Here is a 12,862-nt window from a genome sequence, read left to right as displayed (position 1 = left end):
AGCAATAGGAGAAGAACTTGTAACTCCCCCTTAAAGTATTTTAAAACACACTCTCTAAATTACTGGAGATATGGAATACCGCTTTTAATTTTAAATGATTCGTATGCTAAAAATGAATGCAATCCTCTTTTACAAGCCCCTTTTAAACAAAAATTATGGCATACATTTCCCTCAGTAGGAAGGAGGAGACTGCCAAGTAGTGCATGACAACCACAGGACACAGAAGACATAAGAAGCTTTTCTTTATACCTTCCTTTCCCAGGAAAATCTCAGTCCTCATGGAGCAGCAATGCAAGGTGACAGGACTCAAACATGTGCTATTCAAACACTGCTCCCAAGGGCAATTTACTCCCAGCATATCAAAATTCCACATTGGTTATCAGGGCTTTCACTATACACATGAGAAAAAACATTCCCAGTGCCTTAGGTTAGTTCTGATCTTTCCAGTAATTCCAAAGTGTTCAGGGCTCAATTTTCACTGGTGTCAACTGAACAGCATGAGTTGAAGAGGAAAACATCTTTGACAAATCATTATATATTGAAGTAAATCTACAGGTGGTACAAGGCACTGATTGCACAGAGGCACAGAATGGTGTTTAGGAGCAGGAGAGGATGTTCTTTTAATTAAGTGCAGAAAAAGAACTGAAAAAATATTTAGCTAGACTGCAGCTTAGATCTTCCCTCTCTTTCTGTTCCACCAGCAAATCTCCAGAGGCGTTTAAGTGGATAATCTTTTTAGAATGTAGACAATCCAATTTACTGAATATCTTTCCTGCAGGACAGCTTTGTCAATATATTTACCATACAATGTATACATCCTTAGTAGTCTCACTTTAAACAAATGTCCTCTTTAATCTATGTTATAACTGAGTTCCCCCTTGCCATGCATAAACAGCTTGGTGAGAACCTTTTTTCAGATGGCTGATGGCTGCTTTCCAAGGTATTAATTGTCTTTCTGAAAAGGCTTACTGGAGTCAGCACTTAAAAAAACAGAGCACCACAATCAGCAGAGAAAAAAAAAATCAGAAACTAATTCCTGGAAGATTCTGTCTGCTTATCTCCAGATATAGCAACACGTCTGCTCTTTTTTGTGCCAAATTGTAGGAGCTATTCTGACAAATCTGGGAACGCAGTTTACCTCATCCATTTACTGTGGGTATTTGCTAAATTGCAAACTCAAGGTAGGCAGAGATAAACACAACTTCACTCAGGAAGTATTATCTTTGTGTCCCTTAGTCACACTGGTTACTTGATGGTGTGTGTGAGCCCGATTCCAGCGAGACATTCCTCTGCTTCATGTATCCCAGGCTTTAATCTGCAGTCCCCATTCCTGGGGGAATGCATTCCTCACATTCTGTAACTGTGAGGCGGCCATGCCAAAGGAAGGAGTGGACCATCACTTCTTTTAATTGAAGAGCCAACTCCAAGGAAAGGGTCAATAATTCTGTGGAACTGCTGCACCTGCAGCAAATGCAGATTTGTGTTTAGGAAGCACTAGGCAGGTACCAGCAGCTACAAGACTTTGGAGTTTGGCTCTGCTCCTTCTGGAGACAAAACACATGGTTTTGGGACCTGTTTTCCTTCCCTTCCAACAATTCAGCTGTATGCCCTGAAAGAAGTGTTACATTAAATTAACCTGAAAGGAGTGTTACATTCAAATCTTTGCGTTTTAAACTGAGATTACTTAATACAGGACATTGACGCCCCTCAAAAATGAAACAAAGGACACATTACATATGGGAACTAATTTTGGAAAGAGAATGAGTTTGAAAAGCCATCACTACATTATTAAAGATACTATGCCACAGGTCTCCCTAATGAGAACCAGATAAATAACCTTATAATGAAAAGGTCAGTAAGTTACCATTTTGAAGCAGTCTGTCTCTCTGGCATATACCCAAGAAGACCAATTAGCAATTCTCTTCAATGCTTCTGAAAGACTGGTGAGAAAGTTAAGGTTGCCTGTTTCTAGCAGGTTTAGGATATTCAGCACTGTGTTTTTTCAGCATTTTCCTCTCCTTTGTGTTTTTGCCATACTGGTAATGATGATGCAGGAGACAAAGGGAGTGGGCTGAGGAGGAAATATATCTGTCTCCAAGCTGACAGATATAAAAGCATATTAATATTAAGCAGCTGGTGGCCATAATGAGCCCATGAAGCTGATGAGGAGGCTGAAAATGCTAGCAAGAGCTTCTTGCCTGCCCATAAACATGACCTAGTGGCTACACAACTATTTCTGTAGAAACACAGAGAAAGCCATGAAAACAATGTGTTGCAAAGGTCATTAAACTAATGGGCTGTAGTACCTGGGCTCAAGTACCAGTAAATACAATTATTTTTCTGAAATATTTTCTGCATTGTCTTTTAAGACTTTTGCTACAGCCCCAGAACTGTGTAAGGAATCAGAGCATGTGTCTTGTACCCTGCCAGACTGTCCCCATGGCTGGGAGCTTCAGAAGAACCACAGTGATCCAGGGATGGGCAGGTACCCAAGTCCTTGTGCTTTGAGATGCTGGTTTCAGCTTGGTCTCTCTGTATCTCCTTACAAAGTCAGACAGAACCACCTAATCTGTTATGTGACAAGGTATTGACAAAACCATGTGCTATTCCTTCCTATTTTACAGAAATTAATGTGAAAATTAGGCAGTGATGTACAGGTTTACAAGTTTCCAGATTTTACAAGTTTCCTTTACTGGCCTTAAAATTTTTATCATTTCTGCAATAGCTGTTCCACACAGATGCTTTACCCTTTTATGAATTATTTTAAACTGTAGTCCCACATTTACAACCTTCTGCTTGTGTATTGTATAAGAAACCCTGGACAACCACCACAAAACCACCACAAGACCCCCCCTAACTGAACTGAAAAAACATCAATCTATTAACTTCCTTGACATCTCAGCTTATATTTTCAGTATAAAGTGAATATATATTTTCATGTTTTTCCTTGCATGTCACAGGAAGGTGAATATGAGGACTGGGTTACCTTTACCAGATGCTGTTTTACAGCCTTACATCAAGGTTTCTGCTTTCTCATTAAATTAACTATCCTACCCTTTCAAACACCAAAGCTTTCTGCCTTTTCAGTTTTCAAAAGGGCAAGCACCAGTGAAGTCAGGGGATGGAGAAAATGGCATCTTTCTTCCAGAAATGTAGGAGAGAACACTAAGGAGTGGCTGTATGTAGAGAGATCATGTGGGCATGATGTTACTCAGCATCACACCTGGCTCATTGGATGTAGAAAGTCCCCAACCAGAACTTTGTGTCCTGCTCCTGGTCCCTGTGTTGGGAAATGATGCAGCTCCACTGCAGCCAACAATATTGCACAGATTTATACCCCCAGCACATCTTCCTCAACTCTTGTTATAAAAAAACCCCTCCACATTCATCTGTTCAGAAACTCCAAGTCATGAAATCTGTACCTTTTGTACTATCTGCAGTCATACAAGACTGAGGGTTTTACCTCCTAAAATAAAGGCACAGAGGGGATGCAGCATAAATCCATTAGCGGAGTAAACACCAAAGATTGATTTAATGAATGTAAATTAGAGAAAATCTTTGGCACAAGGATGAACGTGAATTAAGGCGCCATGAATAAAACTAGAGGAAATCTTCTAGTCACCAAAACATTGAGTTTCTGGAAAAGTCTCTCCTGAAAAATGGAGCAAAGCAGGGAACAGTGAAGAGAATCAAGAATGTCAATAAAGCACTTAATTAATGGGATATACCTAGTGGATCCAGGAAAAAACAGGATGCAGCAGCTGGAGTCTTCTCTAGCCCTCCATGCTCACAAGAGAAAAAACCTTAGAAAAACTTCAAAATGTAGTTTTGTCTGATATCAACTAGCAAGTAAAACTAGCTGAAGAGGACAGGGGAATGGTCAGGTAGACAAGCAATCCTTTTCAATCCGTTGCTTTTATAGGGCATAGGACTGTTGCTGCAGCTGAGTTTTTACATAGATGGAATCTCTGAATGTTTGAGTCAACATGCATGGAAGTGTGGAATGACAAGTGTTCAGAAGAGGCAACATCCACTAGCGTCAAGAGAAAAACTTTCACTATTTCAGATATTTAAATCGTGATTTTACCTTCACCCATGATTTCTGTGACCCATATTTAAACAATCACTGAAATTAGTGTGTTCTTTATTGTGTCCACATTTCTTCTTCAATTTCATGTGAGATAAATGTGTTCTCATTCTTTTTACTCATCTGACAGCTGTACTCCCCATGGCAGCTTGTTCTGGGGGTTTTTCATAGGTGGTTTTGTTCTTAGGTGGCCAAAGTCACTGCTGAATGACTCAGGCTTGAAATGGGAGGAAAAGGGCATATGATTTCTCCTTATAACAGTGCAGACTTAGAGCTTTATTTCCCTACTGTCAAGTGAAAATCATGTTTCAGTTACGCAACTACAAAAGTTAAAGTCTACCAAGGTGCCTGATGAATTGGATAAAGTGGGAATCAGTCAAAATACTGGGAAGAGCGAAAATCCTACTCCAAATCTAGTCACATATTCCTGTTCAATGAGGGTTTAAACTATAATGGCTTCTGTAGTGCTAAATACACCTTATCTCCTAAAGGCCAAGTCTTAAATCTCAAATCTTAAGGCACAAATTCAAAGCAGTACCCCTAGGCATCTTTGAGCCCAGAACCTGTCAGATACTAGTGATTTTCAGAGACTTTAAACACTCCTTGGCTTACTGGAAGCTACGCTTATCAGACCACTGACCTGATTTCATACTGTCTTTATGAAATCTCTAACCAGACACTTAAATGCTTACTGTTATGCACTGAAATGTAGAAACCATGACCAGGTTTCTTGCATGAGTAAGGAAAACAGGGCTTCCTGTATGAATAAGGTTTCTTGTGTCAGTCAGGAAAATCAGATGGGGTTTATGTGCTCAGGTGAATGGACATACAAACTTTAACTTGGTATCCTGCTGGGTGAATAGACTGGCATCCTGCATCAAAGGGCAGGCACCACTTGAGCTGTATAAGCTGCGACCATTACAACCAGCTAGTTTTAAATGGTGTTTATTGGACTTCTATGGGGTTCTAATGCCGAGGACAGATTATTAGTCATGTTAAAACCATGCGCGAAAAGCTGTGAAAATGTATCTGAGTAACCAGCTTACTTTAAGGATGCATTCAGTTACCACTGAATTTTGATCAACTCCACAGAAGCAGGTGTGGCAACCACAGCGGTGGAAATGACATTCTTGATGAGGCTGGCTGAGGAAATAAAGCTGTACCATACATCAATATGTTTGTATTTTGGGGATCTAATAATCTCATATCAGGCATTTATTAAGACCATGGCTATAACACTAACTTTGCTAAAGAAAATATAATTTAGATGCCTAACACCATGCGTGTGACATATAACAGAAAGCAGCACCATAGCAAAGACAGATGAGAGATTTTTTTTTTTTTGTCCCTAAGCTCCCAGGAGTAATTTCAACCTACATTTGTTTCTATAGAAGTAAGAAAGGTCCAGCTCCTCCTCTTATCACTCATTTTCAACCTGAAAGGCTTGAGGAACTTATGTGTGGGACTCCTCTGTGGGAACCTTTATCTTCAGCTTTTCTGAGGGTTGTGGAAACATGAAAATGTGTATTGACAATGTACAACTGGTAGTGGGGAGAGGGAATCATCCTGTCTTATCACCCAAAGTGCTCAGCACCAGCTGGACAGACACACAGGTGTATAATTCAAAGTGACTCTAGGACTTGTAAAGAGCAAAAGATCTTACAAATATCTGAGGCTCGGAAGGTGTTGGAAGGCATCTTTATCGATGTACACGAGGTTGTTGGCTTTCTCAATTCTTCTGCAAAGTCGAAATGAAACATCAGAGAAAAATACATCAATATATTGATCTTAAAATTGTGTTTGTCCCATGATGTAGTGGAACAATATGCTGAGTTTTTCTTTTTGACAGCAGAATATCTGGATGATTTCAGGGAGCAGCCTACCATAGACAGGCAGACCCCACCACCTTTTGATCCTGGCAGTGATCTGAGGATAAATTTTCACTTGAACAGGTAAAGAAAGGGACAGCTAGATAAGAAGATGAAAAAGACAAAGGGAGATTTCAGATGCTCCTACAATGCTACAAATTCTTCAGCGCTTACCTGAACCAAACTGCAAAACCTTTGATACTTGCCTATAATGAATCTTTATAATTGTCTTCTTTGCATTTAGATTGCTCATTACTTACATTTCATGTAGTTTGGGAAGGTTGGAAAACACATTTGCTTCTATGACCTCCAAGGCATCATTCTGTGAGATCTCTCTGAAAAATAATTTAGAAGTCAAGATATTTCAAGTCATGGTGAAGAGCAGAAAATGGAGAAGTGAAAAATTCACAAGGAACTTCTTCTCAGATTACTGATGAGTTTTAAAAACAAGGTGGATGTCAGATAAGAAAACAGAAACACTGATGAGTACTGCTGTGGCAAGCAATACAACAGGAACAGAGATCTGAGGCTGAAATTTTTATCTGCAGCATCAGCCTGGAATGTCCTGCTGTCACCATTCCCTGTGTGTTAGAAGTCAGGGTCTATCCATCATGGGCTACTGGGCTTCTGACATTACTAATTACTGATAGAAATTTAATAAAACCTTTTAACTCGGCGAAGAAAAGAGGGGGTGAAGGTGACTGAAAACAAAGACAGCTAAAAAATCTCCCAAGAAATATGACACAACTTCAGCAACAGGACACTGCTGTCTTGAGCCAATGGGAAGTACAGAGATCAAAATTAAGCCACCAGCAGATGTGCCCTTGTTAACAGCAGCTGGAGACCACAGAAGGGAAGAAGTCTTCCACACCTTGGAGCAAACTGTATTTGACATGGTCTGCACACAGTTAATGCCCACTTACAGCCAGAGAACTGCAGAATATAAATGGACAGGGTACTGCTAGCACCACACCAGAATGCATCTCCTGCGAGTCCAGAGCACATATTTCTTTGCTTCCTTAATCTGTGGGATGGCAAAGGCAGGGCTCAGGCTCTGGTGTAATTTAGAGCTCAGGAATTCTCCTGGTGAATCCAGTGGGCATTACTGCAGTGTCCCCTGTCCCAATCACATCACTTACCCTGGCACTGACCAGGAAGGTCGAGGTAAAGACAGCCATGCCAAAAGATTCCTCAATGCCATTTTTTTTAAATGGTGCCAAAATGTTATTTTCTCAGGTTGAGGTCAGTTGTGGGAAGTAAAATTTTTAATACAGCTGTAATTCAGTGATAATGTCATGGTCTATTGCATTTTAATCGTAAGGTAAATCCGCACATCTTTGGAATGAAACCTGGGACAAATAGACTGCAAACTGGATGACACTTGTTCCTGGATATCTTTTTCTTTTGAAATTATGATGGCTGCAAATAGATTCAAATAGGCCTGAGGTAAAACAAGAAATTGTAATGTCAGGTGCACAGTCAAAAAATAATCACAAAAATTAATCAGCAAAATAGAAATGTGTTCCCCTCTCTTCCAAGTAACAGCTGAACCATACCTGACAGATTACCTGTCCATTTAAGACAAACAAAAGCCTTGCAAAAGAAGATATGCTTTTCACTTGATTCAGTTGTAAAAAAAAGCCTTAGCGGCTTAATATTTTTTATTTTAGTAAGAAGTTTTCCCTCCTGTTTTCTCAAGTTTTTATGGAAGAAATCCAGCTCTGCTCTGCTCCAGGAGCTCTAAACTGGGTGGAGAACAAGAAAATAAAAGTACATGAGGACTGACAGTAGGTATCCGGTGCATTAAGGACTGGGTTTGTTTAGCGGTGCATTAAGGACTGGGTTTGTTTAGCAGTGCTGAGCCATCAGCTCACATGTGTGTTCCTCTTTATTTTTTAATTTTCAGCAGCAACAAAATGTTTCAATTGAGACAGGGATTCTTTCATGCCATGTGAGATACACAGCCATTGCAAAGGATGCTTCAAATACTTATCATCTTCCTGTTTTCTTTAAAAGTAATTACAAGGCATAAATAAAAATATCCAGAAGAATAGAATAGAATAGAATAGAATAGAATAGAATAGAATAGAATAGAATAGAATAGAATAGAATAGAATAGAAGCAAACACTCCCTGTGAGGTATTTATATGACAGTATAAAATTCACTTGCCTAACTACAGTCTTGAAGATTTAACAACATGGGAGATGTCTCACACTTTTAAGGTTTGGTTTGGTTTTTTTTCATGTTCTTTTTGGGTGGTCAGGTATATATTCGACATTCATCACATTCTAAAAATAAGTTGTCTAGAAAAAAAGAAAATCTTCAGAAAAAGCATTGTTTTTAATACCAAGAAATACATTTAGCTAGAAGATACTTCATGCCACCAAGAAGTTCAGGGAAAAAATGTTGCAGATGTGCTGGCCTTATACAGGGAAAAAAACGGTTATTAAGAAACCATAACACAGTCCTCACCCAGCAGATAGTGTTGCTGAGAGTAATAATTTTTTATGATTCAATCTGCTATCTAACTTTGGAGCAACTTGGATAACACAGCTTTTTAAACGGGTTGCTTAAAAATGAATGTTTCTGCATCAGAAGAGGGTTCTGGCTTGCTAGGAGCGTGGTAGGTTGTTGGCTTTGTTTCAATTCAAGAAATGGAAGATACAGATCTGATTAAGGTAGGACACAAGCAGGCTGTGGCACTCTGGAAGGCTTGGAGAATGCATGGTGAAGGAAAGGAATGAAGAGAGGTAGGAAGATAGGAATCTCTAAACTGTTTTTGCAAGATTAGGTTTTTAAAATAGTAAGTTTTTTAGAGATTAAGTTTGAAACAGAATTAAATAACACCTGTGTGAGGGGCCTTTCAGAGATGTTGGAAATGACCTGGTTTTCGTCTAACATTCCCATTCACAGGTACAAAGGTGACAGTCTTTTTTTTTTTCTTTTTTTTAACAGGTAATGAAAATACAGACATATATAAATATGCCCATGAACAATGACTTTTTTCGTCTTCCAGCTGAAGAAAACCCCTTTTGCAGTTGTTGAGGTTGTAAGCATCTCAAGATGAGTAAAAAGAACAGAAGGGAAAATTGTCAGTGGCAAAAGGCAGTAACCCTTCTGGTACTGGGCTGCATCCTCTGCATTCAAGGGATTGCAGCGGTGAGGGGAAAGACCCTCTGTCCCTTGCAATGAACTATATCCTCTGCTACACTCTCTCCAGGAAATTGTGTTGGTGATGATCTTACTTATCATTGTTCCTTGCAGATGAATCCCAGTTTTGGGCTGCACATGGACCTGACAGGGCTGTTGTTCAGGTGAGAAGGATAAATAAAATAAAACCATTCTGTTTAGGAGATCAGTCACACACTGTGAACAATAGGCAGCACTAATCTGGGGTTTGGTTGCATAATTTGTGTGAACTATTTATTCTTACCTAGCAAAAAGTGCACACCTGCTCCTGGAAATCCCAAACAGCACTGTCTTGGATACAGGTATCTATGGCACTAAAAGTGCAAACCACTGCTGCTCACATCAAGCAACCAACTCAGCAGACTCAGATCCTCTGTAGAGGAGAGCAAATAATACCTGAGGCAGCAGCTACAAAGAGAAAAAGGGATTTCTGACTAGTGTTTGTGCAAGTGATTTGTCTTACAGTATAAATGCACACAAACAGATGATTGCTCATAATGCAGATCTGATTATATGTCATCAAGAGAGGAGATGGGGCTGTTATTACGTTATTTGTTTGGAATGAATGACACTATTAGTGCTACTGGTAGCTATGGCAGGAAACCCAGCCAGCAATCCCAGCACCACTCCTGAAACAGACAAGCCTTGGAATAGATGGTATGCAAAACAGTTAGGGGCAATTTCTTAAAAAAAACCCAAACATCCAAACCACCCAGTGGTTGCAAAGTGCTTAGGCATCTGCCTGAGCTTAGTTTTCACTGCATGCAGAGTTGTACTGAAATCAACAGAGATCCTTGAAAACATGAATTGTTTACTCAAATACAGCCTGAAAGACGAAAAAGCATCCAGCAAACACATTTTCCAAAGATACAAAGTACAAGTGTTTTTATTTTTCTGCAAAAACAATGTAGGACTCTAAGATGTGACATCACATGGTTAAGGAATTTCCTCTAATTTGCCACTAAAGCAGCAAACTGGAATAGATATTACCCATTCCCCAGCAACTGAGTGCAGCGTATAATTTCCATGTGTGGCAGTCAGAGCCCACGTTAGAAGAGAGAGAGATGGAAATTAATTTAATCTGCCTGCAAAATGCCCTTAGGCAAGGCCAGGGGTACAATTTCATGACATCTGTGGCAGAGCCTAGTGTGATCCATAGGAAGGATTTCTCTTCAAACCAGCTGCACTCAGAGTGCAACCAGTAAAAATCAAGATACATTGAAATGGCCTTTTAAACAATTCTGTTAGCAAGGGACTTAGAGTACATCGCAGATTCTTTGTAGTCCAATAAAGGAAATGTCTCTTAGACTACCCAAAGTCTTACAGAAAAAACAAGACTGTATTAAACTCACAAACTAATGACCTTGGGGCCAAGTGGTTTCATATTTCAAAGTAATGAAAGAATAATAGACTGGAAGTTTATGTCTTTTATGATACGAATTCAGGACCAGAGTGGAGCACGCAGGGATAGGGTATAAGGTAATTTCTTCTCCTGCTTGGAAATATGACTATTTTAAAAAAATGTGTATTTTTGTTTGCATGCCTATATACAGATACAGAAGGTTAACAGAGATCAGTAAGTGATAAGTCGTGTCAAAAGAAGAGCAGAGCATACACAAGGCAGAGGAGCAGCTTAGACCAGCATTAGCCCCTTGTATGATGCCCAGGGATATGTGATTTCGAGCATGAAGACCTTTAATTCCAGGAGCAGGAATGACAGAGAGAAACTGCTGCCCACCTGGTGAGCCTGGCTGTCTGATGGCCTGTCTTGGGTTGCAATACAGGATGTGATCAAAAGTATCTACTCTATCACCATCTGTTGAGGGTGGGGGCAGTGATCCTTATCTCAATGGCAGATATTCTGCTAATGGGCCATCCATTGAAACCAGGCAGGGCATTGTTCTTTATCTTTTCACAACCCATCCTTCCTCCAGCCAGTCATTTTCTGCTAATGGCCATTGAGTCCCACTGTGTGACTGATAAAATTACTGCATCCCATTGGAAGTTGCTCCAGCCAGGGGGAAGCCTTTCCTACCTGGATAAAAACTGAGATTTGGAACACCAAGGGAGCCCTTTCTTCCACTTGTTCCCAGAGGAAAACTGTATCTTTCCACATCATCACTGGACCTTTGGAGGAAAACTTCACCCCTCTACAGTACCACTGTTTCAACTGAATCACATCTGTCACTGCAGGAGGATGCAGCCACCATGGAATGGGACTGCTACCAACACCCTGCCTGACAGGGTGTCAGGTTGTACTCTGACTTTGTCAGGGTTTGGGGTCTGTTTCTTTGTAGTACTGTATTTCTATTTCAATTTTCCTAGTAAAGAACTGTTATTCCTATTTCCCATATCATTGCCTGAGAGCTCCTTAATTTCAAAATTATAATAATTTGGAGGGAGGGAGTTTACATTTTCCATTTCAAAGAGAAGCTCCTGCCTTTCTTAGAAGACACCTGTCCTCTAAACTAGGACATGGCTACAGTAAATGTGTGATTTATGGATTTCTGCATTTTCTCTCCCCATGGTGGAGTAGCACAGGGGCTGTCTTGTCTGTCAAGGCTTCTCTGCTCCTTGCCTGGTGTGTGCACCTTGCTCACAGATGTGGCACATGTGAAAAAGGGACTTCCCCCTTTCCAGGCACACAGTCCTACTTTGCGGTCCTGGTGGTGACTCCATCCCTGTAAACTTCTACAGCCTTCCTTAAATTCCCTTCCAGAGCAGGTACATAGACAGGCTGTACACTTGACCTTGTATTTCCTGTGATACATTATAATTGGGTCTTTATTGGCTATTATCCTTCACCTTTGGTGCAATTTTTTTGTGGCATAGTTATCCTGTGGATTCCCATGAATGTTTTTCCATCACTCTATAGGTACCTGCAATCAGCAGTGATACTGGAGGTTTAAGGTAATGATTCCCAGAGTAGGTAGCCTCACTGTGCTCTCTGTACTGCTACAAATCAACAGCATTGTGTTCATTTAAGGGAAAAGAGAAGGGAAAAAAGGCCAGCAATGCTTATTTTCCTTCCTTTCTACAAATATAAATACTCTTTAGAGCAATTTTCCAGGTCAGTTTTACTCAGTGGTTTGAATGATGCCACAATTTATGTCAAGCTTCAGAAGTAAATGTGGTGTTGCCCAGGCAATCCTGCCCAGCATTCACTGGGTGAGCCCCCACGGGACCAGCCTGAGACGTGTCTGAACTGAAATATTAAACACCTGGCTACCTCTGTCTTCTCTGTCTCTCTGTCATGGATGGAGTGGCTCTTATTTCTTCAGCCTGATCAGAAACAAGCTGCTCTAAAATCTACTTTTGAAAACTTCCCTCTGAAGTGTCAGCAAAATGCTACTACATTGATTTAAACAGGTTACAAAAGAAAAGCCATTTTTCTTAAAAATATTAGAGACTTCTGACCTTTAAAAAATAGATAGTTGACACTTTCTCCTGTCACTTTTCCTCGTGAACATGAAAAACTTGTCTCCCTACCATGATTTATTGAACACCAGGGAGTTACAGGGTAATATCTCTTAGCAGATATTGATGTTTTAGAAATGAAATCAAGGACTGACTCTTCTCATCACCTCTTTGCTTTGCTGAAGAGACACACACGTGTTATACTGGCCTTACTAAATAAGTGGAACACCCATTTAACCAACTGAACACTAATAGCAACTCCACACTTAGAGCCAAATAGTGAATCAATCGGGGTTTGAG

General features: G+C 40.1%; 1 protein-coding gene across 1 annotated transcript in view; it reads right to left on the bottom strand.

Annotated features, from left to right (window-relative positions):
• The window catches only part of FSHR (follicle stimulating hormone receptor), an 82,214-nt gene that overhangs the window by 20,821 nt on the left and 48,531 nt on the right, over nucleotides 1–12,862 (bottom strand). The window contains exons 3-4 of the mRNA XM_033055649.1: nucleotides 6,216–6,290; nucleotides 5,751–5,825 (exon numbers count right to left, since the gene is read on the bottom strand). Coding sequence (XP_032911540.1) covers nucleotides 5,751–5,825; nucleotides 6,216–6,290 — 150 coding nt within the window. The remainder of the gene's footprint in view (nucleotides 1–5,750; nucleotides 5,826–6,215; nucleotides 6,291–12,862) is intronic.

Source organism: Catharus ustulatus, chromosome 3, assembly GCF_009819885.2.
Source record: "Catharus ustulatus isolate bCatUst1 chromosome 3, bCatUst1.pri.v2, whole genome shotgun sequence".
NCBI classification, from domain to species: domain Eukaryota; kingdom Metazoa; phylum Chordata; class Aves; order Passeriformes; family Turdidae; genus Catharus; species Catharus ustulatus.
The sequence above is the reverse complement of the archived record's forward strand: the minus strand, read 5'-3'. Positions and strand labels throughout refer to the sequence as shown.